The sequence below is a fragment of the Citrus sinensis genome, chromosome 3, assembly GCF_022201045.2.
Source record: "Citrus sinensis cultivar Valencia sweet orange chromosome 3, DVS_A1.0, whole genome shotgun sequence".
NCBI classification, from domain to species: Eukaryota; Viridiplantae; Streptophyta; class Magnoliopsida; order Sapindales; family Rutaceae; genus Citrus; species Citrus sinensis.
In genome coordinates this window covers 46,845,939-46,871,162 of record NC_068558.1, presented here as the reverse complement: position 1 = coordinate 46,871,162, position 25,224 = coordinate 46,845,939, and the positions used below count along the sequence as shown (strand labels likewise).

Here is a 25,224-nt window from a genome sequence, read left to right as displayed (position 1 = left end):
TGTGTATTATTGTATTGACAATGAATCCATCATATATTGTTGTTTTCAAAGCACATAAACTTGCAGGACAACGGTAATTAGTAAAAATCTATCAAGAAATAAAAATAAAAATATGGTTATGGTGTCATATATTATTATTTAAATATTTTGAAATTGTATTATATGTTTAGAAAAAGATAAAAGTTTTAGATGGGGATAAAAAACTTTACGAGCTAAACATCTGATTTTACGCTTTATTATTACTCGAACGGTCCAAAATGTCTTTATACTTAGTTAAACTGCATTCATGGTTTGTATTATACGTTTAATATGTCCCGGCTGAAACAAGTTTCTGGCTACTAAAATTATAAATGACATATCATACAAGTTCATAAGTCCAAAGGAAAAATCTTACAATATACCATTTATCTGTTCGAACTACAATCTACATGTCGTGCATGTTCTGTTGCTTTGTCATTTGTCGTAAAGATAAAAAATCGTCTGACATATCATCTATTTTATGGATACACACACGCACAATATGATTTATATATTCATTTATAAACGACGCATCTTGCATAACATTTTTAATTTTACTAATTCACTGCAATAAATAAAAAATATTTTTTAATCTCTAAAAATTAATAAATTAATAGTAAGATATTTAAATTTTTTAAGTGAATTTAATTAATAAGTCTAATCTGCTACTCAAAACGGACACTACTTTCTATGGAAGTTTAAGTGGCTCCTTTTACGAAATTTAATGTTATTTTTGTAATTTTTGAAAATTTTATTATAATTATAATTATTTCAAAAAACCGTCTATCTACATACTGTCTTCCCTAAATTATATTCCCTAAATGCCCCCCGTCCTCTGTTCTTCCCCGGTAGGACGCATATAAAATCTACACTACACATGATAACTGAAACCTCGAATCAAATTTGTAAGAGCCAATAATGTCGAGTAGATTGTTCAAGAAAGTTGTCAAAGAACAAGAACAGCAACAGCTAGAAGAAGAAGAGCAGCTGAAAGACGATGAATCAGAGTCTCCTGATTCGGCTCCTCGTTCTTCCATAAACCCCTTCGACCTCCTCCACGACGGTGATGATGACCCGGACCAGGTCTTTTTCTCCGACCTTAATTATTGTATATTATAAATATTCTTGTTATTGTTTTTTACGGGTTTTTAATTGTTATATTCATTGCTATTGTTATAAAATTGGAACTGGATTTGGGCGTATATATACGTTTTTTAATTGGTTCATCGGAATTACTGAGAAATATTTTTCTGAGTGATCAATGTTTGTGAAGGTATATACCTAGGTATCTCAGAGGAACTGATGTAAGTTTAATTTATTGATATGCTTAATCTCTTGTGCCAATAAGAAATATTATTGGAAGGTGGTGGAATTTGGTTTGATAAGATGACTACAGGAGGCTCTGTCAATTGTTGAGCTGCTCTTTTGGTGTCAGTATTGTTTGTTCAGTTGGTTTTGTTTCTTGTTTATGTCTCCTTTACCTTGCTCCTGATATGCCGTATGTTATTTTTTGAATGATGCTTATTTTAGATGTCTTTGTAATGTTTTTCCTATCTTTACTGGCTGTGACAGAAAGGCTTTATGCATCTCCTGCTCAATGCACGCTTTACTTGTTACAGTTAACAATCAGTACTTTCTGTATTCTGCAGGAGACAGAGGTTGCTGATGAAGCCTCGAGCAGAGATGGGGATAAGAAGGAACTGTCTGCACAGCAAAGTACCAGAGATGTTGTACCAACATCCAATCAGAAGTCAAAGAAAAAGAAAAAGAAGAAAAGCAAGGAGGGTTCTACTTCAAATACTGATAAAGCTGAATGGCAATTGGATGAGGATTTAGATTCTTTATCTTTGGGTATTGACTCTTCTACTAATCAACCTGGGCCTTCAAAAGCTAAACTAGAGAATGCTAAAGTTCGTAGTAATGTAGTAAAACAGCATCCACCTTCTGTATATCAAATAGATCCCAAGTATTTGAATGTTGAAAATGAGCTGCGAAGAATATTTGGATCCAAAGTGGTGAAGTCATTTGAGAGAAATCAACAGAGTGGCAGTTCTAGACCAGTGCGTGGGGCAAGACGTGTCACTCATCATATTAGAAAGACTATATTAGTCTCTCCATCTGACCATTGGCCTCGTTGGGACGCAAGTTTTTCAATGGAATTTCTGGAAAGCAAGGATGGATACAACTACTTCAGGTAAATTTTAACCTTGGCCTTCTTGGCCTTCTTGGCTTGCTTTATTTGATTTCACTTCTTGAGGCTGTCTATTCTCCCCTTTTGCTTTATCTTTCTCCCAAGTTGGGTTTAAGTGAATGGACAAACAAACATTGGGTTTAAGCTAATTGAAAAATAAACATCAGGTGTCTTCGTTATCATTTATGGAATGGACCTACTTTTGCAGTGCATGTAAGCACTGACTTTTCTATTTGCAGTTGTAAGCGAAATTAACTTGGCTACATACATTAGGAAATGTTAAATGGCCATTTCCATTACTTGGATTTTTCTCTTGAGACTGTTATTTGTCTGGTCCTCTGTTTATTACCACTTGCCTTTAGTAAAAGCTTTATTGCAGATGCACTTATTTGGAGTGCTATGCTCTTTTCCATCTCCCCACCCTCCTCTGGCTTGTATCTCATTTTTAACTTGGTTTATTTACAAATGCTCATCCCCATTTTCAAGATCATGTGTTTGGCTGAATATAATTTTGATTTTACATCTGTGCTGTTTGTCTTTGTGCATTTGTGTAGATATGTCCACTCACCTACTTATGGTCAAGCTCAGAGAGCATTTGAAGCTGCCCAAGCTATTCACGATCTCAATGGTGTAGCAAGTGTTTTGATGTATCATCCTTATCATTTGGATTCATTGATAACGATGTCGGACTATTTTAAATTTGTGGCTGAACATCAGATGGCTGCAGATGCTGTTGCGAAGTGTCTATATGCCTTAGAATGTGCATGGAATCCAATGTTCACCCCTTTGCAGGGGAATTGCCAATTGAAATTCAGCCATGAAACAAACAAACCATTGTTCAAGGCACTTTTCACTCACATGATAAACATGGACAGACGTGGCTGTCATCGATCTGCCTTGGAAGTGTGCAAACTGTTACTTTCTCTTGATTCTGAAGATCCAATGGGGGCCTTGTTCTGCATTGACTACTTTGCTGTAAGGGCTGGGGAATATTCATGGTTAGAACAGTTCTCTGAAGACTATAAAAGTGATAATTCTTTGTGGTTGTTCCCCAATTTCTCATATTCCCTTTCTATTTGTCGGTTTTATCTTGAGCGAGAGCAAACGTCACAAGATGCTCATAAAGATAATACAAAGGCTACTTCAGCTGATCTTATGAAGCAAGCTCTGATGCTTCACCCTTCAGTTCTTAAGAAACTAGTGGCAAAGGTACCTTTAAAAGATCAGGCATGGACAAAAATACTTGCGCACAGTTACTTCCATTCAGATGAAACCAAGATCCCCTCCTTGGATCACCTGATCAATATATATGTGGAGAGGAGCTATATTATATGGAGGCTTCCAGATCTACAAAAATTGCTTCGAGACACCGCAAAGCTGGTTATTGAAACATTGGAACACAATAGAAGTGAAGCCAAGGACTGGGCCTGTGTAAGAGAGGAAGCATTCTCATCTGAAAAAAATGAGTGAGTAATTGAACTCTTTAGTTGTTATCTTAATTGCTGTTGCTGAACCTTTCTTTTGGGGAATTTTTACTGTAGATTGCATGTGTGCTCTTTTCCTCAATTTTTAAATTACTGTTTGTTGAATCAAATTTGTGGCCATGGTGTGATGTTAACTTAAAGAGTTATCCGAATTAGCATTGTTGCCGAATAAAATTTTTGCTACATCTCATTTTTTTCCCCAGTTTAGATTATACAAATCAATTTGTAACAATACAATTTGTTTTTTCAATTCTTTTTAACAATGTAATTATTTGTCTTGGAGTTGACATGATTAAATTTTTTTCTTTGCCAGGTATGCTCATTTATTGGTTCAGGATTTCTCTGATGCAGTTTCATCTCTTCCACCTGATAACCTACAAAACTTTGTGGTTGATGCAAGGATGGGGGAAGCCATGCATAATGCGATCCACGCCGGTAATCCTCATGACGTCGGCCAAGCTCCACCCCCACGTGATGTTGCAAATCGCAATCCTTTGGCTGTCTTGTTTGAGTCAATGCTTCCTTGGGTTAATTATGGGGATGGAGGAGATGGTATTGCAGCTGATGAGGACTACCAAATTAATGGGCATTTTCAAGAGAATCAGGAAGATTGAGTGGCATTGAGGTTAATGCTTCAAGCAAAAGTTTCCCTTTCCTGGTTTGGTCACTGTTGAATATCCATTACTTGTAAAGATTTTGATAGGGCATCTGAGAGGAACTTGCATGTAGCAAGTGATCTGTCCAGCCAATTTTACCTAGCTATTTGTTATCCTTAGATTTTATGCTCAACTGGGTGTGGAACTTGTTATGAAAGTCGATTTAGTATATTTTCTTTACATAGCATTTCAACAAAGTGATTATACCAAAGCAGAGGTGTCTTCTGTGTTTGATAAATGCACCATAGATTACTTGAGAATTGTTTTGTTTAAGTTCATTAGTTAAACCAAACACTCGCAGATATGCAAGCAAATCATGGCGGACTTCAGACTTATTTTTCTCATCCTCTTCACCTTCAAAAGTTGTGCACGATAACATTTAAGAATTTCCTAGCATGTTACTTAAGGCCTGTGACTGGTATTCTGCAAGTTATGACACAAAAATATGAATCCACTGCTGAACACTTGTTACATCACAAATTTGAAATCACGATTCCACACCCCAAGATTTTAGAGCCTTTAGAGAAAGCAAGGATAGGAACTAATGTCAGGTAGCTGTAGAGTTGACAGGCTCATTGTAATCTTTAGCGATATTTCCAGCAATTGTCGGAGCTGAGGGAAGATCAGAGCCATTTGTAGTCCCCTCTTTTGATTTATCATCATCCTTTACAGCCAGCATGACCAAGACAACAAGTAGCGGATAGCTCACTGTAGTAAGTGACCAATTTATGATCAACTGAGAGAGCAAGGAGACCTTGTGTGTGTCAACTTGCCAAGCGACTGCAGCTCCCGCACTTTGCACTCCCTTATAGAACCCGGTATACCTGCAATTCACACGGTGCCAAGAAAATAAATGAGATAAGGACAATGTGATCACGGACAAAAGCTTGCTCGAGTAAAGTCAAAGAATACCTGCTGAGGGTCTCAGAATCATCAGCCAGCGCTCCAATCACCCAATAAACCATGCTTTGAAACATGGCATCAAGTAACCCATAGCTGAAATACAAAACAAATGGTCCCGCAAAATCATTGCCGGAGGTTTTGAAATCCAATCGTTTAGGGGGATCATCATGAGAGTAATTCAACTGGCTGGCAAGGCCACCACCCCAAATTGCAGTCCCAAATAAAGCAACGATCCCAATTCCAACTAAACCTCTTGTCCTTAGACTTTGGAAACTGAAGTCCATCACGTACCCAATTCCAACTGATCCCAACATTTGAGCACCCCAGTAGAAGACATTGTTCAATCCTCTAGTCCTCAAATTGAACATCAACCCATTAACGTTGTTGAACTGGTAACTGTAGAAGAAGTTGCTAGCCCATGCAGCAGGGAAGAGAAGAAGCATCTTCCAGTTACGAAAGAGTTTCAAAATCTCAATGGCCTCGGTGGAGACTTTTGAATACTTAATGTTGGTGCATCGGGTACCATCATCTCTAATCACACGACTAGGAGGCAAGATTGCAAGTGAAAGAGCAGCACCGGCTGACATAAAACACATGAATGCAATGTAAGTTTTGTCATTGACACTTTCAGCATCAGTACGGTGATAATTCATGATGAAAGGAATGAGGCCACCAACGACACCACCCATGTTAAAGATACTCCAAAACAGAGAGATATAGGTTCCTTTACGGGTAGCAGTTGGATACGAAGTCATGATTGCGCCTTGTCCAGCCCAGAGAAGGCCTGCGCCGATGCCAAGCACTGCACCAGCAACAACGGCAAAGGTCTGATCGTGGTGGTGGTTATAGTACAGGAAAGAGCCTGCATAGAGAACATAGGTGGAGCAGCCAGCAGCAAGGGTCACTCGGGGTCCAAAGATGTTATAAACGCCTCCACCAAGGATTCCAAATACGGAAAAGGTGGTGTAGAGAGCGGTGTTGGCGTTGTTAGCGGCTGTTGGATCAAGTTGCCCCCCGCCTCCCATGCCAGAGAGGGCGTTGAACATGCCTGGGCAGCAGAAGCATACTAGACCTATCAGGCTAACTTGAACCAAGGGTGAGTTGTACCTGAAAAGAGAGTATTTTGGTGATATTTGTATCGCTGCTGCTTCCTCGTCGCCTTCAAATCCCATGATTGTTATGCTACAGGAAGAGGATGGGGATGATCAGATAGAGAAAAGTATAGAGAGGATCTGATTTGAATCTTTAATTTGATGATAAGGGTAAAGATATTGTATGTGAATCGAATTGGATCTTACTTCTTGTCTTATATTGGAGGGGAGCCTTGATTTGGGTGAGAGAATATTTTGGATTTGCGTTCGTATTGTTTTTAAGGATGTTGATTCCCGTTAGTAACTATGGGTGCCTATCATGAGGCTTTCTTAAATTCTTGAGTTGCTGCTATGCCAGCCTGTCATTGACTCACTCCCCTTGTTACTAGGCCAGCGGCTTGATAGTTGTTATCATGCCAGTGTAAGCGTATTGGCTTTTCCTCGAGTTTTGTATGACAACTTCTGCTAAAACTTCTATCTGAAAACATGAGAAACAGACAGAAAGAGCCGGAACTATTGTCTGATACGTTTGTGTCCAACCAAACCCAAAAGAAAATGACGTTTAATTCGTGAAAAAAATGGCCAGGACTAAAGACTTATTAAAGACACTCTTTGGTAAACTTTGACTTACAGTCTTCTCCAAAAAGGTAAGCAAACTCTTCATCACACCGTTTAATATTATGTCCGAAGAACAAGCTAAGATTACAACAACATGGTGTCAATAAGGATAGACTTTCATCCCAGCATTCTATTTCGGAACAGAACATCAATCAATTTCAATTTCAGATCCACATTTCTATTTGTATCGGTCATCCTCAGTACACTGCCAGGCCTGCACATGGTTACATCACATTTGGAACAATATCTTGCAACTTGTCAACTATTCGAGTGTCCTTTCAGAGACTGCCACATAGGAAATTTCTGCTGCACAATGCTCATGCATCTTGAACTTCTTTCTGGAACAAGTTGCAGAATAAATAATGATCATCTTTTCCGGCAGATTGTCATGCCATCTCCGATAGGAACCTTAGAATTCAAAAGGTTTAGGATAATATCAACTAAAGGGGCTATTGGAACTTGCTAAAGAATATACAGAGAACACATATACTCACCATACTAATGCTTACACGCTCGTCCTCCATTAGATTTTTATTAAAATTCCTAATGCTGATAGTCTTAGCATCATTTACCTATTAAGAAGTATCATTAGAACAGTAGGCTCTTTTTTTTCTAGAGAACAAAGCTTTTACAAATATAGTCAATAGTTTACCATCTGGTCAGCAACTTTTCCATGCCAAAGGACATTATCAATTACGATGATTCCCCCAACTCTGATCTGTAACAACTAACAAGAGATTAACAGTTACACCCTTACAAATCTGTGATCCGGAAGCAAGGGAAATTATTTAACAAAGGAATAAAAATAAATGAGTAGAAGGATCTCGAACAGGCTATTGAGGACCACATTTCAGTCTTACCAGTTGCAGCAACAATTCAAAGTACTCCTGGTACATCCTTTTTTCAGCATCAACAAATGCAAAATCATAGCTGCATAAAAGAGTAAATATGTAAATATTTTAATATTTGGCTGCCCAAAAAGATTTTGGGCTGTGGGAGTAGCAATGACTAGCCGCACAAGAAGAACTCAGTTTAGAAGAGGGAAAAGGTATCATATTATGATGGATAGACATGATTTTCAGTAAAAGAGAATCCTTACTACAGGCCTACTGTTTCTTGCGAGTAGAAGAGTTGAATACTACTATTGGGTAAAAATGGAACATAACACAAATATTGCTTCACCTGGAAGCTTCGCCATTCAAAATCAGAGCTTTTAGGGAATCTGCTGCTAATCCATGCTTAATTTTTACCTAATTTCAACAAATTGTCTCAGAGCTACTCAGATGTGTCATAAAAAATAAGATTATACATGTACTAGTACACAATTGTCAACGTAGAACATGGAGTTGTATAAGCTAGTCTCTACCATCTGCAGATGCCACAAATTTCAAAATACATAGCAATGTTAGAACAGATATAAAGAGATACTACCTTATGCGAAACACCAGCTCGCTCATAATACTTTTTTGCAACCTCAAGAGACCTGGCATCTCTTTCACAAGCAACAAGACAACCAGATTCCGGCAGCACTAGTGCAATAGCCAATGATGAGTATCCCTGAAGAATAATATAAGCATATTCATATCAGCAAGACGGCAAGCTGCTATGACATTAAATTACTCTGCAAAAGACATGAAATTCTATGCAACAACATTTGAGCAGAAAATCTAAAGCTGGCCAGACGATGAACAATACTGATATTCACAACTTACAGAAAACAGCGAAAGAATTGAAGTGGAATAGCTAGATACACATACAGTATACACACCAACTTCTATACACCGTTGTGCACCGAGAATCTGTACAAGCATTGCAAGTAGCTGTGCTTGATCTGGCGAAACCTTTATAAATAAACAAAATATGTAGCCATGCAGGCAATATTCAGTTAAAAATCAAATGACAACATGTAGTGCCGCATATAATAATGTGCATCAAAATCCTAAACAAAGAAGCCACAGAATGATAAACCTGCATCTGGCTACCACGCATACCAGCAGTCTCTTCCCGCAGTTGACGCAAAATCTGAAGCGCCAACATCCACATGTAAAAAATAAAATTAACCAAAAAGAAGAGAAATCTTTTTTCTTTTTCTTTTTTTCCTTTTGGGGGGGGGGGGGGGGGGGGGTCGTTGGCGGGGGCAAACTATAAAAGAAAAACGAGGAAACGACGCCGTAGGGAGTTGCTCACTGATGGAAAGGAATGGACGGTACGTACCTCGGGCTCACGAACATTTCGGAGGATGTAGTCGTAAAGGGGAGGAGTTACACTGATGACTTGCTTGTTGCTGTACTTTTCGTCATGGGCAGAGGAAACACAGCAGTTTGTGGTGAACTGATTCTTAGTCTTAAACTTGCAGGGTCTCAATCTCAATCTTTCAGATAAGGGAAAGGAATGGAATTTGGCAACCGTTTTTTCAGTTTTCAGTAAAACAAAAGCAAAACGATTCGCCACCAAGCTGCTCGCCATTTGCTCAAGCAAGCAACGATTTTGTTTGTTGCAGATTGAGATTGGGTCTTGTCATTATTGCGGTCGGGCCGGGCTGGGCTGGTGGGTTAAATTCACTAAAGAACATTCTTGCCACGTAGGAAAGTAATTTATTTATTTATTTTTTTTGGGGGATATCAGAAGAGTTATTTATTTAAGTATGAAAACTGTACTGAGAATAGGCGCGCGGTCAGTCGTACGCCACGCCAGAGAAATTCATTTGGCTGAAATTTATTACAAGACGCACGCCAAACCGTTCGGCTATTCCTCCAGATTTCCACCTTGCCTTCTTAGAAGTGGTATTTTAAAAGAAATTAATTCAAAAGCAAAATCTTTTATCTTTTCTCAGAAATTCTTTCCGCTAAAAAAATCAGATTCTTTGTTTTCTTGTCTCTCGCTTGTTAGTTGCTAATTCGTTATCACAGCTCCACAGTGACAGGTACTTATACTGCCTCACACTATCTGTTACGTTGTCGAATGAACCAATTCAATAATTTGGCAAAAACAGTCGCGCTTGTAATTCTTGATTTATAATTTAACTTTTAATCCATAACCGTCACTGAAAGTGTAGAAATGGCACTCGCATTTGCTTCTTCATTTCACCTTGCAACTGGAAGGGTAAAGCCTTTAACAAGTTCAAATGCCACTAGAAAATTGTATAGTCAGATGAAAGTTTCAGGTTCAGCAACTGTAGCTGTTGATAGGACACAGGTTTGTCTTGCTTCTTCTCTTCTGTTAAATGTATAATCTGTAATGCTTCTTCTCTTCTGTTAAATGTATAATCTGTAAATCTATCTGTCATCCATCTTCTGTGCTAATTGGCTCAGAGCATTAGGGTTTCAGGTATCTGAGTTTGAGTTAGAGAACAAGAAACACGATCTATTGAGCACAATTCAGGGAACACAACGCGGCCAGAATACAAATGCTGATCAACGCTCTATCATTGAGGAGGCTCTGGTCTGTTTCCCCATCTCCTTTTCTCTATATCTCATTTTAGATGCTCACTTGATGGAATGGGGAGGGAGTGAATGATTGGAAGGCAAAAGGATTTGTTTAAAATGGCAGGTGGGCTTGGAGGGATGCAACATGGGTGAGCCAATTGATCTAGTAAAGTTGGATGGGACATGGCGGCTGCAGTATACTTCTGCTCCTGATGTCCTTGTTCTTTTCGAAGCTGCTGCCAGACTTCCGTTCTTTAAGGTATATACTAATCAACAAATGTTATTACTCATTTTACCTCTCTCTTTTCTTTTTAATCTCTGTTTATTATAATATCTGGGTATCATTTTTTATGAACTTTCTTTGGTGTGTTCCTTCTGTTAATTAGGAAATAAAGAATGCTAAAGGAGGCTTGTTGAAACTAATGAAGTGATTAGTTTGCTGTTTGCTTACTTTGGTTATAACTTTGCTCCAAGAACTTTTATCTGAAGGGAATTTCTTTTGTTAGGTCCCGAACTCCTGGCTAATGCTTTATTTCTCAACTTAATTGCTAAAAAGCATACAAGTTATGTGGAATGGCTTGTCTCATATCATAATTTTTGTCAAATGCCACTTGCTGGATGGATTGATATGGTTTCGCTTATGTTCTTCTCTGTTTTTCATCTTAAAAATGTCTATTCTTGATATCTTGCTGTATCACATGTTTGTGCATGATTGTCGGGGTAGGTAGGGCAGATATTCCAGAAATTTGAATGCCGTGACAAGTCTGATGGAGGTGTCATCTGTAATGTTGTTCGCTGGAGCGTTCCTCCCTTGTTAGAGGTAAACTTCTACTTAGCTTCCACTTCATTATCTTGAGTTTTATTCTGCACTCATAGATCTGGAATAAAATTGTGAAATAATCATTCTCTGGCTTTATTGATAGTGGCATCTATTCGGTCTTTCCATATAAGGCGCACTTGAAACATGTTAATTGTCTCTTCTTGAAAAATTCTTATTTTACTCCTCCATGGAAATAAAGCACCACTTGAGCTGCCATGAAACTTCTGCTGAATAAATCTTGTGGTTCTTTTGCTTCACAGAAAGAAGAAGGTGCCACTCTGGTTGTTTCTGCGAAATTCGATGTTGTTTCTGTTCGTAACATATACCTGCAGTTTGAAGAGGTCAGCTTCTCAACCCCTACATAGAACATGACTTACAAAAGTTTTCAGTTATATCACCAGCAAATAGTTCCTAGTCTTCTGTTAAAAGTTCAAACAGCACTATTGGCCGCATTACTTGCTCCCTGTAATTGACAAAGCCATTCATATCTTTACTCAGAAAGATGATATGCGTCCTTGTATTCGTACTTGACCAGTTATTCCTTGATGGCCATAGATTTACCATTTGAGGCAGTACAAATAAATTGAGGCAGATAAGTATGTTGAAAGATGTATAGCTATTTGTTTCCTCCTCCCAGGTTAGGACAGGCATCACAACTCAACCTCAAATGCAATGCTAGAGCTGGTGGATATTTCATGCTTCTGGCTCTCTAATAATCCTATACCACATCATCTTGCCTGTCAATATGCCAAATTAATTTTTCTTTCTCTATTTCCAGTCTAAAGATGTCGTTTGTTGACTGTAATTGCTTCATTATCTTCTTGAATGAGTTGTCATGATATATAGGTTTTTTGTGGTGAACTTAAGCTTTAACCCATATCAGGAGATATTCTGTATGTAAGGGTTCATTTAAATTGGTTTGATGATTCTGTGTTTAAGGGTTCATTTAAATTGGTTCACTGAGCCTTGAGATTGTCTTTTGCTGAATCCTCAATTTGTATAGAAGTTACTTCTAGGACCGAAGAAGAAGGTGGTTGTTTTTTATTTTATTTGAGGCCTGCTGGTTGAATTTACAGGTCACTGTTCAAAACATTTACATCAGTGAGGAGTTGCAAGCTCTAATAGCTCCAGCAATACTACCCCGTTCATTTTTAAGTCTACAGGTACATGAACTTCTATCCCGAATTTCAATCTGGTGTTCAGTACGGAACCTTGTGCATCTCCTATTTTGGTTACAACGCCTGTTGATATGAAATATACTCAAAATTATGTGTGGCAAACCTTTAATGGTGATCTTTTGTTTTGAGGTTCTTAGGAATCATTCATAATGAATGCTTATGTGCAGATTTTGCAATTTATCCGTGCTTTCAAAGCTCAAATTCCAGTGACAAACACAACCCCTGGGAGGTAATTTACAGCCAAATTCTTTGATGTTTGCTTAATTTATGGATCTAGTGTTTACATACAAATATGAACTTGCACCGCAGGCGATCAGTTGGAGGACTATATTATCTTTCCTACCTGGATAATAACATGCTTTTAGGGCGTGCAGTTGGAGGTGGCGGAGTTTTTGTATTTACCAAAGCTCAACCTCTTGAGTTGTAGGGAACAACTTTTAACTACTTATAATTTGTGCGAGGAAAAGTTTGGTTTAGGTAGCAAAATCTAAACAAAGAGCTTTGCTTAAACCAAAGCATTGAAACAACCTTCTTACCGTGTACACTGCAATTTCAAGTCTGAAAAATAGAGAAATGACCAATTACCACATGGTTGTACTGTCCTTGCAGAAGCAGCGCTAAGAAAGAAATGGAACTAGGAAGTGAAGAAACTTTTTTAGGGTGTTTACCTTATACATTTTTCTAGGATATGTAAATTAATGTTTTACACCACCAGAAGGGTTAGGACTATATTATTAGCGTGATTTTGAAGCTCAATGCTTGTGTTGTATATAGGCCATGATTATAACTGCAAGTATACAAAAGTGATGGGAAGATATGCAGCATTTTATCTGTAGCTTTCCCAAATTTACTTCCGAAACTAACTTGATCAATTTTCTAATGAATTTTCTATTTTCCCTGGTAATTGACCTCAGAATTTGGAAGTAAAATTAACCAAGCAAACCATCCCAACGTTCTTGTAGGGCTTCATATGCCTGTTGGCAAGGAGTTGCCTGCAAACTAAATCTTCCATCAATTGATATTTCTCTCGCCATGCCCAACCTCACCAGTATGTTCGCTGCCTTGTCAATAGGCATTTCAACCTGCATTCATGGCAGCCCACTGATCAATTTTCGACGATATGGGCAACATTACAAATCAATTACCTCAAGACTCAATGCAGTTTTACCTTTTCTTTAAAAACATCAAACATGAATTGCTCACATTTGTCTTTAACAGTTCGGCGACAAGTGACCTGCAGCGAGAAAGGGCTCCTTGGTGATCCAAATTCATTCTCATTTGAGAAACCTTAAAAACGTATATTGAGTGCAACATTTCACCAGATAAATTAAGACGTGTTAGGAACTAGGAAGGGCAAACCTGGCCATTCCCTTCTTTTAGCAGAACTCCATATGTCAAAATAGCTTCCTTGTACTGGACTCAAAAGTAAGAATAGGATCTCATTGTAAAATCCAGTCATAATAGATGAAGTAAAGAATAGAATTCCTATTTCTTCATAAGAATTTAATTTAAAAAGTGGCTTGACCCGTAATTCTCATGTAGACATGAAACTGGATCCAGCTAAATTCACTGACAAAGATCACTTGGCACATTCAAATTCTATAATCGAAATATAAATATTTTTTAAAAAGGTCCTTCTAATTAGGTTATGTCTTAAAAGTTTTGTGAATCCCACTAAAGATCATGGAAGGTTTGACAATCTCTGGGTCATTACGTTTTATACAAAATAGAAGACTATCTTTGCATTTCATGAAAAATAAATAAAACAAACGATCCTCACTTGCTGCTGTTCAGAGGCATCCAAAAGAAAGTGAACTGAACCGAAGCCACTTGCCAAGGTTTTCTCATAAAGTGTCTTGTTAACCAGAAGCTGCAATAACAGATTCCTTCAAACAATTAGCCGGATATCTTGAAATAAATAGGAAAGTATAATCCTTATTTTTATAATTTTAAAGTAGAATAATTTCAAACACTTGATGCGAAGTAAATTGGTTTACCCACCTGATATCTGTCCCATGTCTGCTTGTAACCCAAAGCCACACGGGTTACATATATTATGAGAGCACTGATAGCAATGACATCAAGAAATATTGCTGACCTGTATTAAAAGCAAAAAAGAATGACATTATAAATTTTTTTCAAATCAAGCATAAAAATTAAGAAAAAATTATGTGCTACCAGTAATTCAAGAAAAAGAGGGCAAGAATGGGAACTAATTGTCAATTCCTATTAAAAAAAAATCCTGATTAAGTGAGCAGCACAGAAATACCAACGGTAAACATTTTCTCTTTGAGCCTTACTTTCCTTGGATCAAAAACAAAATATGGTAAAATATAATTACCTTTCATAACTGCAGCAGAAAATGCACTGTTATGTGTAAAACAACAAGTCATTTTAAACAGAAAATAGACATACGGAGAAGATGAGATGTTCTCAAATTTGTAATTAATGAAGTATGCCAAAAGCCCCAAAATTGACGCAACATCCAACCGCACCTACAAAAAGTTCATGATATTGAGTGAAGTGAAGAAAAGTCCAAAGCAAGTGAAGAAAAGTCCGAAGCAAAAGCCTTATGATACCTTTTTTAACCTCACTAATTTCAAAAACATCAATTAGAACTTTTGGGACACTGTTTACTACTTAAGTTGTACTTGGCTTTGAATCAGATCAAATTCAAGGACCAAGGTCCAGCCACTGCCATGCTTTAATATTACAGGGTACCATCAAAATTCATTGCAAATATATCAGAGTCTTATATGAAACAAATCCAACAGGTTGTAAGCTTTAGCTGTGACTCTACCGAGGAATCATGCAAGATGTATTCAATCAGTTCTTACCGTGTCTATGATACGAAAAGATAGCTTCTTGTGAGGAAATATAACCTACAAAATATTTTAAAACAATGTGAAAATTGTTAGTAAATGCCTGAAGAATAAATAAAAAAAGTTACACGAAAAAAAATGAAAAAAAATGAAACACAAAGAGAGAATCAACAGACTTTGCAGTGTCAGAAGTATTTACGGGTAAATCTGGAATAGGAATTCTCTCATAAATCTTTAACCGCAATGATGGAACCTCATCTTTATCTTTAGTTTCTTTTTCATCCACGTCATCCGTATAAAGCAAAATTAATTCTTGGAATGCTGGCTCCTAATAAGGAAAAGCACAAAAATTTAAGAACAATAATAACATCTAATAACAAAAATTATAGAAATGAGGGTTGTCCAATACCATGTAGTTTAAAATCACATGATACTTAGGTTGTTATGAGCTAAAAGTGGATAAAATAAAACATGTCTTCAAATAAATATTTATACAACAGGGAGAAAAATTATTAAAGACAAGTGGATTATGTTTACAAGAGATACCTGGAGGATTGATTGCGAGAGGAGAATGGATACAGAAGTTTTTAACATTTTCCATATATCTTTTCCGCAGTATTTCCCCGTAGCAGGCCTCCATATATCACTAAGTGATATCCTTGATAAGGAAATTGGCCTGGGAGAGCAGTCCTCTGTTAGTTCAACAATTCAAATGGTAATGTTCTATCTTTTATTGCATGCTTACTAAAATGGCTAGACAAACCTTCAAGCAAAACAAATTGCAGGATCATATAAATAGATCTTCACTATCATGTGTCAGATAATTCCCACAACTAACTCTGAAGGTCTTCAGATTTCCAATGGAATGTTAATGCTCCAAGGCCATCCACAGTCATGATATCACTTACAATCAAGATATCACTTACAATCAAATAATCGAGATTTAATCTCTTGGATGGACATAAATTGACTTATTAAAGACAAAAAGGTAAACCATCTTATTTACCACCATAGACTGTGCTTGAATTCACAATTTCTTTCCCGAGATAGCCCTCTGATACTAAGTAAGAGTATATTCATCTCAAGGTAATATTAATCTCAAAAACTTTAATAAAATAAAATAAAATCAACCTGTCAAAAAAAAAAAAAAAGCATAGACACCTCGATGTGTTATCAAAGCATTAGATTCTTCTTAGTAAGAAATAATAATACTGCATTTCTTTATCAACTCATTGTTAAGTTTTAATTTTAACAATTATTAATGGCACAGTATTGAGTTTCATACTGGCATTAGCAGAATGAGAACAAACAAAGGAGAAAATTTATAATTGTGGAAAATTGCTGTGAAAAAATTTAAAAAAAGAAAAGAAAAGAAGTAATTTCAACGACACAAACCTTGAATATGGTTCAACAAATAAATTATGAAAAGTTGCTATGAAAAAATTATTTTTTTAAGAAAAAAGAGTAAATTTCAACTTCACAAACCTTGAATACGGTTCAGAAGCATTACTATCAGTCTCAAGCTGGAAAGGAGTTTCCGGGGTAGAAGGTGCTAGTCCAATCCATTTAAGCAGTTTTCTCAAGAGCCTTCCCCGGGGACCAACTGGCGACAGAAATCCTTCATATCGGCTGACTGCCCTCTGTGCTGCCAACCAAATAGGAAGCTCACCGTCTGAAAGCTGGTCTGCTCCCAGCAGATTATCAGAAGTTTGTTCGTTACTAAAATAAGATTGACGGAAAAGAGACAGTTCCTCAAGCCAAAGCTTCATTCTATTGACTACCTCCTGTACTTCTTCTGTCTGACAAGCTTTACTAAGAGCCTGTCAAGAAGCAGCAAATATCAAATGTGTCAACAACAAACTTCATATGATCAGAAGCTACCCACAACTATCTTTATTGAAACTACTTAGGTACCTTACAATAACAATAGAAAGATTCTGTGGAAAAGTCACATGTTTTCTATCCTATTTTTAAGGAAAAAAGATAGGGATAGAAAAGAAAAAAGATAGGGATAGAATTTCAGTTTTTTGATAGAGTTTGTTTCCTACTTTCTTGGTCTGCAGTTAGTTGTTTACTTTCCTACTCTTGCACGTTATGTAGTTTAGAATCTATATATGTATTATGTAATCCTATTGTAAAAAATAAGAAAAAGAGATACATATTTCTTCAATAATTTTCTCATGGTATCAGAGACGCTCTTTGATTCTTGGGTTTAGTTTTCAATTCTATTTGAATACCAATGTCAAAGAATAGCGAGCAAGAAACTTCTGAGTTATCTTCAGAGCAGTTGCAACGGCATCTACAACCATCAAGTTATGTTTCTAATGATAGTCCATCACTTCAGATCACAACCCATAAATTGAATGGTCAAAATTTTCTTCAGTGGTCCCAATCTGTGAAGATGTTTATCAGAGGTAAAGGGAAGATTGGTTACCTTACTGGTTCAATTAAAGAACCAGCTGAAGACGACCCAAAGTTTCAAACTTGGGATGCTGACAACTCAATGATCATGTCATGGTTAGTGAATTCAATGGAACAAGAAATAGGTCAAACTTACTTGTTTCTGCCAACAGCAAAAGATTTGTGGGATGCTGTCACTGAGACCTATTCTGATTTGGGAAATTCTGCCCAGATTTATGATCTAAAAACCAGAATTCGAGAAACCAAACAAGGTAGTCAAGGAGTGACTAAATACTACAATATTTTGAAGGGCTTATGGCAAGAGTTAGATCAGTACTATGATGGCGAGTGGGAATGTGCTGTTGATAGTGCTAAATACAAGAAGATGTTAGAAAAAGAGCGTGTATTTGAATTCTTAGCAGGTTTGAGTTCAGACCTTGATGAAGTCCGTGGGCGAGTACTTGGCAAGGAACCTCTTCCTTCTACCAGGGAAGTGTTTTCTTATGTAAGAAGAGAGGAAAGTAGAAAGAATGTGATGATGGGAGGTTCTTCAGCAGAGAACTCAGCCTTGATCTCTGTTACACCAGAAGCTCCACTGGTTGGTGGAACCAAAAACCTGAAGAAGAGTGATGAGAAGGATAGAGTTTGGTGTGATTATTGCCATAAGCCAAGACATACCAGAGATGCATGTTGGAAGCTTCATGGAAAACCTCCAAATCTGAAAAACAATAAATTCTCTGGTAAACATAGTCGTGGTTTCCAAGTTGTTGGGGAGAATCAGCCGACAACCAATATTGGAGAAACCGAATCTCAACTCTTCACTAAAGAGCAGTTAGAGCAACTGTACAGGTTTCTAAATCAGTCACAATCTCTCCCAAATCCTTCATCCTTTAGTTCTTTAGCCCAAAAAGGTAATAATTTCACTGCTCTAGGAGTTGTTTATGAGAAACAAGATCCATGGATCATCGATTCAGGAGCAACCGATCATATGACCAGCCATTCTAAATTATTTTCTTCATATATTCCATGTTCTGGTAGTCAAAAAATTAAAATTGCTGATGGTTCACTATCTTCCGTAGCAGGAAAAGGATCTATTCCTATCTCCACAAATTTGGTGTTAACATCTGTTCTTCATGTTCCTAATTTGTCTTGTAATCTTTTATCTGTTAGCAAAATTACCAAGGATCTTCATTGCATTGCTAAATTCTCTCCTTCCTATTGTGAATTTCAGGACCTGTGTTCGGGGAAGAAGATTGGCAGTGCTAGAGAGGTAGATGGTTTGTACTACTTCGAGGAGGATGTTAGTTTGTGTGGAGAAGCTCAGGCAGCAAATAATGAAGTAACTTTCTCTATTGAAGATGAAATAATGTTGTGGCATCTCCGATTAGGTCATCCTAGTTTTTCTTATTTACAACATTTGTTTCCTTTACTGTTCAAGAATAAAAATCCTTCTTTGTTTCAGTGTGAAATTTGTGTATTGTCCAAACATCATCGTGCATCTTTTCCTTCACAGCCGTATAAAAAATCTGCACCTTTTTCTCTTATACACAGTGATATTTGGGGACCCTCACGTGTTACAAACATTTCGGGGGCTAAATGGTTCATAACTTTTATTGATGACCACACTCGTGTTTGTTGGGTGTACTTGCTTAAAGAAAAATCAGAAACTGCAACAGTTTTTAAAACCTTTCATACCATGATTCAAACACAATTTCAAGCAAAAATCCAAGTCTTTAGAACTGATAATGGGAGAGAATATTTTGCTACTGCCCTTGGTCATTATTTCATGGAAAATGGCATTGTGCACCAATCCTCTTGTGTAGATACTCCTCAGCAAAATGGTGTTGCTGAACGGAAAAATCGACACCTATTAGAAGTTGCACGCTCTCTTATGTTCACAAATAGAGTGCCAAAACAGTTTTGGGGTGAAGCCATTCTCACAGCATCATACTTGATAAATCGTATGCCTACCCGAATATTTAATTTTCAGTCTCCATTAAATGTTTTCACAAAAGTCTATCCCTATGCTAAGGTTTTCACATCTTTACCACCAAAGATTTTTGGGTGCATTGCTTTTGTTCACGTTCATAAACAGAACAGGAGCAAACTTGATCCTAGGGCTTTAAAATGTGTATTTCTTGGCTATTCTCCTACTCAAAAAGGCTACAAATGTTATGATCCATTGTCTAACAAATTCTTCGTCACAATGGATGTTACATTTTTTGAAAATAGGTCTTTCTTTCCCAAAACTTCTCTTCAGGGGGAAGATCATACTCAGGAAGATCATTTTTGGGAATTATCTCTTCCAATGCCTATTATGTCTTGTGTACCTCCTGTTCCTTCTACAATGCCATCAATTGTGAATAATGAAAAATCATTAGAGAGAGTTCCAGAACCAGAGCTTCAAGTCTACACACGACGGAATTCGAAAAGGTCAAATCATCATTCCTCTCCTCACTGCCAAGACTCGGATCCAAACACAGGCAACTTGGAACTTGCAGGTAACGTTCATTCTAATCCTATTTCAGAATCTGTTTTAGAAACTACAAATGATCTAGATGTTCCAATTGCATAACGGAAAGGAACTAGGTCTTGTACTCTTCATCCAATTTCTAAGTATGTGTCATATCATAGATTATCTCCATTTTTTAGAGCTTTTACAGCTAACCTGTCTGTTATAGCAATTCCAAAATCTGTACAAGATGCTCTTTCTATTCCAGAATGGAGAGATGCTGTGTATGCAGAGATGAGAGCTCTAGAAAAAAACAAAACTTGGGAACTAGTCAAGTTACCAGAAGAAAAAAAACCAGTGGGTTGCAAGTGGATTTTTACAGTTAAATACAGAGCAGATGGGTCACTTGAGCGGTACAAAGCTAGGCTCGTCGCGAAAGGTTTTACACAAACATACGGCATTGACTACCAAGAAACATTTGCTCCCGTGGCAAAGATGAATTCCATTCGGGTTTTGTTGTCTCTTGCAGCAAGCTTAGGATGGCAACTACAACAGTTAGATGTTAAGAATGCGTTCCTTAATGGAGAGCTTGAAAAGGAGGTATATATGGATCTACCACCAGGTTTTGAGAATGAATATGGTATTGAAAAAGTGTGCAAGTTGAAGAGATCACTTTACGGCTTAAAACAATCTCCTCGAGCTTGGTTTGACAGATTTACGAAATCTGTTCGTAGCTTTGGATATTTACAGAGTCAAGCAGATCATACAATGTTTTTTAAACACTTCACTGATGGTAGTGTTGTGATCGTCATTGTATATGTAGACGATATCATCTTGACTGGAAGCAATGTAATAGAAATGGAAAATCTCAAGAAGGTTCTTGCTAGAGAATTTGAGATGAAGGATCTTGGACCCTTAAGATACTTTTTGGGCATGGAAATTGCAAGATCCAGTAAAGGCATTTTTGTTTCTCAAAGGAAATATACTTTAGACTTGCTCAAGGAAACTGGCATGTTGGGATGCAAACCTGGAGACACTCCTATTGATCCTTATCACAAATTGGGATATGCAATTGAAGGAAAATCAGTGGATAGAGAAAGTTACCAAAGGTTGGTTGGTAAGTTGATATACTTGTCTCATACTAGGCCAGACATAGCCTTTGCAGTAAGTGTTATTAGTCAATTTATGCACTCTCCATGTAAAGAGCACTTGGAAGCTGTTTACAAGGTTCTCAAGTACCTGAAAAAAACTCCAGGAAAAGGTCTGCTATTCAAGAAAAATAACAATCTGCAAGTTGAAGTATATACTGATGCAGATTGGGCTGGATCTGTTATTGATAGAAGGTCAACTTCAGGGTATTGCACATTTGTGGGAGGAAACTTGGTAACTTGGAGGAGTAAGAAGCAATCAGTGGTTGCAAGAAGCAGTGCTGAAGCTGAATTTAGAGCAGTAGCACATGGTATTTGTGAACTTTTGTGGTTAAAGAAGCTACTTGAAGAATTGAAGATTATTATTGATGTTCCTATGAAGTTGTATTGTGACAACAAGGCAGCAATAAACATTGCTCATAACCCTGTTCATCATGACAGAACTAAACATGTTGAAGTGGATCGTCATTTTATCAAGGAGAAAATAGAAAGTGGTTTGATATGCATGACCTTTGTTCCAACAACAAAGCAGCTAGCCGATATTCTTACTAAAGGACTTCATAAATCAAGCTTTGAGTCACTAACTAGCAAGCTGGGAATGATTGATATCTTCGAACCAGCTTGAGGGGGAGTGTGGAAAAGTCACATGTTTTCTATCCTATTTTTAAGGAAAAAAGATAGGGATAGAAAAGAAAAAAGATAGGGATAGAATTTCAGTTTTTTGATAGAGTTTGTTTCCTACTTTCTTGGTCTGCAGTTAGTTGTTTACTTTCCTACTCTTGCACGTTATGTAGTTTAGAATCTATATATGTATTATGTAATCCTATTGTAAAAAATAAGAAAAAGAGATACATATTTCTTCAATAATTTTCTCAGATTCATACTCACTAGATTTCAGGTCTAGAGAAAATTAATGGAACTTTATCCTTATAGAACATTATAGAGCCTTGATGGTTCTGAAGGTTATGGTTCGCTAAAAAGATTCTATGAAAAGGGGATTTTCATCGAATCAGTTTCAGCATACCTGACTCTAGTGAAAATGTATTTTGAAATCCTGTTCATCATGATTGCATCTGTATCTGTTGTTTGATATGACCATGTTTTCAGTGCTAAGAGCACATTGCTAATCTTTTCAACAACCATCATAAAAGGATAATGCTTGTTACCACAAATACAGTGTACAACTATTTTGCTGAAAATGCTCACAGCCATTCAGCTCTATCAATGGCAAATTGTCTGTCAAATAATATATTAAAATATCTTTGCTCCCTACATCAGCCTACATCCGCACCTTTTCATAACTGGATCTTCAACTTGGATCCTGTTTAGTCTAAGTAATCTTTACTCCACTGGTCAAACCACTGTCATTGACTCTAGTCTTGTCTCTGATCACTGCTAATATACAGATTAGAGGACAGAAATTCGTACCTGTCTTGCGTTGAAATCATCCATTCAACATTCAAATTTTGGGCAATTTCTAAAATGAGCATGTTAATTACTAAACAGAAAACTATCCCAATAAGCCTGCCGGTCTTTCAATACTATTTTTCCAATTTGATGGGTGTACACCAGAGATAGAACTCTTCTTCTAGATGACCTTGCTACAAGAACACTATGGCCTATCTCTCAAAACCAACAAATAATCAAAAACTGATTAAAGATCAACAACAATGAGACATTACTAAAAAGCTAATCATTCATCAAAAATCAACTCATAAAATACATGATAATAAACAACTGTGAAATAGTCAAGGAAAAAGGCAATGACCTCACTTATCCATTTGCCAACTTTCCCCAATGGTTTTGAGATAACAAAGAAGATCCTTTGCAGAAGTCTGGACTGTAAGTAATCCAGTTTTGCAACAATTAATAGACCCTTCTGCCTCTCGGTTGCATATCCTCGCCTATAAGGGAAATGGTGTTTGCACATGAAATTTAAACATTCTACTGACAAGATTTTTTATAGTAAAAATGTGAAAAATGGCAAGTCCAAAACAGAAAAGTGAGTACGGTAACAAATCAGCCAGTCATGTATGGTGGCACTAGATTTCTAAATTTTGAAATCATTAATCATGTCATCAAAATTGCTTAACCATTCAGTTGCTGTAGATTTTCAAATTATGTTCAATGATGATGATAATTTGCAGGAGAGTCCATAAAGAAAAATGGTCAAATAAAACCGTTTAAAATGATAAATTACTATAATTGAACTTCCATCTGTAATTCTTTAACAGCAACCTGAACTCTGCACTTCTCTTGCAACAACTGCTCCTTAAAGCTACAAAGTGAAAGTTTGTAATACCCGTGATTGCTGATAATTATCATCATTAAATTCAATTTGAAAAAGCCAACGGAATTTGTTACTCCAGCTCAATTTTCAGGGTGTTACAAAGATATTTCAGGGTTCCTTACCATAAAATTGGATAGAAGTTTATATGAAAATAAAAATAGAAGAAAGGTATAATGATAGTATGATAGTTTTTACCTGAATATTATTGCATTGGATTCAGATGCCCTTTTCCAGTCTACATAAATTGGCAGATTTAGGAGATAATCTGAGTTTAAAGCAGAGGTCAACTTCAAATCTTCAGCAGAAAGTTCTTCAAATTGAGCATTATGAAGAAGCTGCATGAAAGCACGCTGGAAACGAGTGGCAACAGCTAGTCTACAAAAATGTTGCATAATGAACAAAAATCTAGATACAACCATCTCTAAAATTTCAATTGTGCAGGCACATAGAAAAACAATTCAATCAAGTGTGGGTGTCAATTTCTTGAAACACATACAAAGCCATCAAGAATCAGGCCAGTGACAAACCTTGATTCCCTATCAGAATAACTTTTGACATTTTTCACTGAAGAACCCAAAAGATTCCATAAGTCAAGACCGTAACTAAAAGGTAATAACTTATCAAGTTCAGACTCCTGTCCTTCAACGTCACCAAACCGATTCATGCCGCCATTTCCATTGATCGTATCACTAGCCGAGTCTGGTGAGTCAGAATTCTCCACATTAGCTACAACTTGATCCAACTTAGATTCATTGTCGTCCATTACAAGTTCCGTCTCTGAACTTGATAATCCTTCATCGTTCAAGGAGTCCGTGTAGCAATAATCAGTTCGCATTTCTTCTAAAATGCTTTTGTGTTCAGCATGAAGAATGGAGTCCAAACACCTGCAGTTAAACTAACTTAAGCCACAAGAAAGCTGAGAAATTCAAATACTTTAGGTGAAATGTCCGAAAACCCTAAAGATAACTCACGAGGAGATTAAGAGAAACTGATCTTTATCGTCTTGAGAGTGTAACATTTTTGATACGATCGCATCCAATAGCTCAGCCTTGGAAATCCGGATGTGTTTCTGTCTAGGAACTTGAATTCTTGAAATTGAAATTCTCTCATCTTCGTCTTCATCTTGATTACTAGGCATCACATCCTTCTTTAACTTCTTTGTATTGGATTCGATAACATCTTTCTTGTTAGGTTTTGATTTGTACTCAGATTTGAACGGCTCATCGATGGATAGTTCCGGCAATCTCAAAGAACTACTAGCAACTTTGAGCGCAGAAGCAGTGGAAGAAGAAAGAGTACGACTTGTTAATAAACGATGAGTCGTTGATGATGAGGAGGAAAGAATTTGACAAGATAACATCGATCAATAACCTGATTGGAAAATTCCTTCTGTTTTTTTTTTTTTTTTTTTTTTTTCTGGTAGACGAGAACGAGACGATTCCTTCAGAGGCCTGCCTCTGCCTAGGCAAGTTGCGAGAGACTCTAGCGGGAAAATTTTAACGGTTGGAATTCTATTAAACGCTAATTTTTGGATAAGGAAATCACGGCTAAGTAAGAATGAGCTGCTGCTGATCTAAGGTGATGCCGTTTTTGGGCTTTTTTGCCATTTATTTTATTTATTTAGTTTTTGTTTTTGTTTTTTCAAAAGAACGCTTCCCGTGTCATTTCGTCCGTTAATAAATAGCGTGCCACTTGACGTATGCCTTCAATTTATCTCTGAGAGACAAT

At 37.0% G+C, this 25,224-nt stretch overlaps 5 protein-coding genes and 1 long non-coding RNA gene across 12 annotated transcripts; 3 read left to right on the top strand and 3 right to left on the bottom strand.

Moving 5' to 3' along the window:
* The first annotated feature begins 814 nt into the window (after window positions 1-814).
* Window positions 815-4,529, top strand: LOC102611349 (uncharacterized). The gene is made up of 4 exons (XM_006491359.4): window positions 815-1,101; window positions 1,668-2,212; window positions 2,764-3,675; window positions 4,007-4,529. The coding sequence occupies exons 1-4, from the start codon at window positions 937-939 to the stop codon at window positions 4,305-4,307; spliced, it is 1,923 nt and encodes a 640-aa protein (XP_006491422.1). The 5' UTR covers window positions 815-936; the 3' UTR covers window positions 4,308-4,529.
* A 198-nt stretch (window positions 4,530-4,727) lies between these two features.
* On the bottom strand, window positions 4,728-6,803 carry LOC102611638 (UNC93-like protein 1). The gene is made up of 2 exons (XM_006491360.4): window positions 5,262-6,803; window positions 4,728-5,173 (listed from the first exon to the last, which is right to left on the bottom strand). The coding sequence occupies exons 1-2, from the start codon at window positions 6,422-6,424 to the stop codon at window positions 4,897-4,899; spliced, it is 1,440 nt and encodes a 479-aa protein (XP_006491423.1). The 5' UTR covers window positions 6,425-6,803; the 3' UTR covers window positions 4,728-4,896.
* A 136-nt stretch (window positions 6,804-6,939) lies between these two features.
* On the bottom strand, window positions 6,940-9,506 carry LOC102612121 (uncharacterized). 5 transcript variants are annotated; one of them, XM_015534228.3, is made up of 9 exons: window positions 9,176-9,506; window positions 8,930-8,983; window positions 8,674-8,802; window positions 8,393-8,518; window positions 8,144-8,211; window positions 7,822-7,891; window positions 7,614-7,688; window positions 7,456-7,533; window positions 6,940-7,299 (listed from the first exon to the last, which is right to left on the bottom strand). In XM_015534228.3, the coding sequence occupies exons 1-9, from the start codon at window positions 9,425-9,427 to the stop codon at window positions 7,279-7,281; spliced, it is 873 nt and encodes a 290-aa protein (XP_015389714.1). In that variant the 5' UTR covers window positions 9,428-9,506; the 3' UTR covers window positions 6,940-7,278. The 5 variants fall into 5 exon arrangements, with proteins under 5 accessions (XP_015389714.1, XP_015389712.2, XP_015389713.2 ...); XM_015534226.3 differs by having other exon boundaries at window positions 6,940-7,369; window positions 9,176-9,503; XM_015534227.3 differs by having other exon boundaries at window positions 6,940-7,369; window positions 7,614-7,679; window positions 9,176-9,500.
* A 132-nt stretch (window positions 9,507-9,638) lies between these two features.
* LOC102612723 (probable plastid-lipid-associated protein 10, chloroplastic) lies at window positions 9,639-13,243 on the top strand. The gene is made up of 10 exons (XM_052437343.1): window positions 9,639-9,744; window positions 9,851-9,884; window positions 10,017-10,156; window positions 10,289-10,402; window positions 10,511-10,645; window positions 11,111-11,206; window positions 11,467-11,547; window positions 12,283-12,369; window positions 12,552-12,613; window positions 12,694-13,243. The coding sequence occupies exons 3-10, from the start codon at window positions 10,019-10,021 to the stop codon at window positions 12,809-12,811; spliced, it is 831 nt and encodes a 276-aa protein (XP_052293303.1). The 5' UTR covers window positions 9,639-9,744; window positions 9,851-9,884; window positions 10,017-10,018; the 3' UTR covers window positions 12,812-13,243.
* Window positions 13,016-25,011, bottom strand: LOC102612423 (uncharacterized). 3 transcript variants are annotated; one of them, XM_006491363.4, is made up of 14 exons: window positions 24,468-25,011; window positions 24,024-24,380; window positions 23,692-23,871; window positions 22,975-23,110; window positions 16,692-17,026; window positions 15,753-15,882; window positions 15,406-15,534; window positions 15,222-15,266; window positions 14,800-14,879; window positions 14,386-14,482; window positions 14,165-14,254; window positions 13,744-13,797; window positions 13,553-13,618; window positions 13,016-13,466 (listed from the first exon to the last, which is right to left on the bottom strand). In XM_006491363.4, exons 1-14 carry the CDS (start codon window positions 24,854-24,856, stop codon window positions 13,314-13,316), a joined length of 2,241 nt encoding a protein of 746 aa, XP_006491426.2. In that variant the 5' UTR covers window positions 24,857-25,011; the 3' UTR covers window positions 13,016-13,313. The 3 variants fall into 3 exon arrangements, 1 of the variants encoding a protein (XP_006491426.2); XR_003062115.2 differs by having other exon boundaries at window positions 13,390-13,466; window positions 13,704-13,797; XR_003062116.2 differs by lacking the exons at window positions 13,016-13,466; window positions 13,553-13,618; window positions 13,744-13,797 and having other exon boundaries at window positions 14,726-14,879.
* On the top strand, window positions 18,402-19,152 carry LOC127901115 (uncharacterized). Its single transcript, XR_008053205.1, has 2 exons — window positions 18,402-18,517; window positions 18,838-19,152. It is a non-coding gene; the product is annotated as an uncharacterized LOC127901115 (long non-coding RNA).
* Window positions 25,012-25,224: the final 213 nt, after the last annotated feature.

Excerpts from the sequence above, each read along its gene's own strand:
- LOC102612723 (XM_052437343.1), top strand. The coding sequence starts at position 10,019 with ATGGCACTCGCATTTGCTTCTTCATTTCACCTTGCAACTGGAAGGGTA. Across the intron at positions 10,403-10,510 it reads CTATCATTGAGGAGGCTCTG|GTGGGCTTGGAGGGATGCAA; the intron begins GTCTGTTTCCCC and ends TTAAAATGGCAG. Across the intron at positions 11,548-12,282 it reads TATACCTGCAGTTTGAAGAG|GTCACTGTTCAAAACATTTA; the intron begins GTCAGCTTCTCA and ends TTGAATTTACAG.
- LOC102611638 (XM_006491360.4), bottom strand. The coding sequence starts at position 6,424 with ATGGGATTTGAAGGCGACGAGGAAGCAGCAGCGATACAAATATCACCA. Across the intron at positions 5,174-5,261 it reads GATTCTGAGACCCTCAGCAG|GTATACCGGGTTCTATAAGG; the intron begins GTATTCTTTGAC and ends TGTGAATTGCAG.
- LOC102612121 (XM_015534226.3), bottom strand. The coding sequence starts at position 9,427 with ATGGCGAGCAGCTTGGTGGCGAATCGTTTTGCTTTTGTTTTACTGAAA. Across the intron at positions 7,892-8,143 it reads TTGAATGGCGAAGCTTCCAG|CTATGATTTTGCATTTGTTG; the intron begins GTGAAGCAATAT and ends TCTTTTATGCAG. Across the intron at positions 7,689-7,821 it reads TTGAATTGTTGCTGCAACTG|TTGTTACAGATCAGAGTTGG; the intron begins GTAAGACTGAAA and ends ATCTCTTGTTAG.
- LOC102612423 (XM_006491363.4), bottom strand. The coding sequence starts at position 24,856 with ATGTTATCTTGTCAAATTCTTTCCTCCTCATCATCAACGACTCATCGT. Across the intron at positions 24,381-24,467 it reads CAGTTTCTCTTAATCTCCTC|GTGTTTGGACTCCATTCTTC; the intron begins GTGAGTTATCTT and ends GTTTAACTGCAG. Across the intron at positions 15,535-15,752 it reads TCTCGCAATCAATCCTCCAG|GAGCCAGCATTCCAAGAATT; the intron begins GTATCTCTTGTA and ends TTTCCTTATTAG.
- LOC102611349 (XM_006491359.4), top strand. The coding sequence starts at position 937 with ATGTCGAGTAGATTGTTCAAGAAAGTTGTCAAAGAACAAGAACAGCAA. Across the intron at positions 2,213-2,763 it reads GATGGATACAACTACTTCAG|ATATGTCCACTCACCTACTT; the intron begins GTAAATTTTAAC and ends GCATTTGTGTAG. Across the intron at positions 3,676-4,006 it reads TTCTCATCTGAAAAAAATGA|GTATGCTCATTTATTGGTTC; the intron begins GTGAGTAATTGA and ends TTTCTTTGCCAG.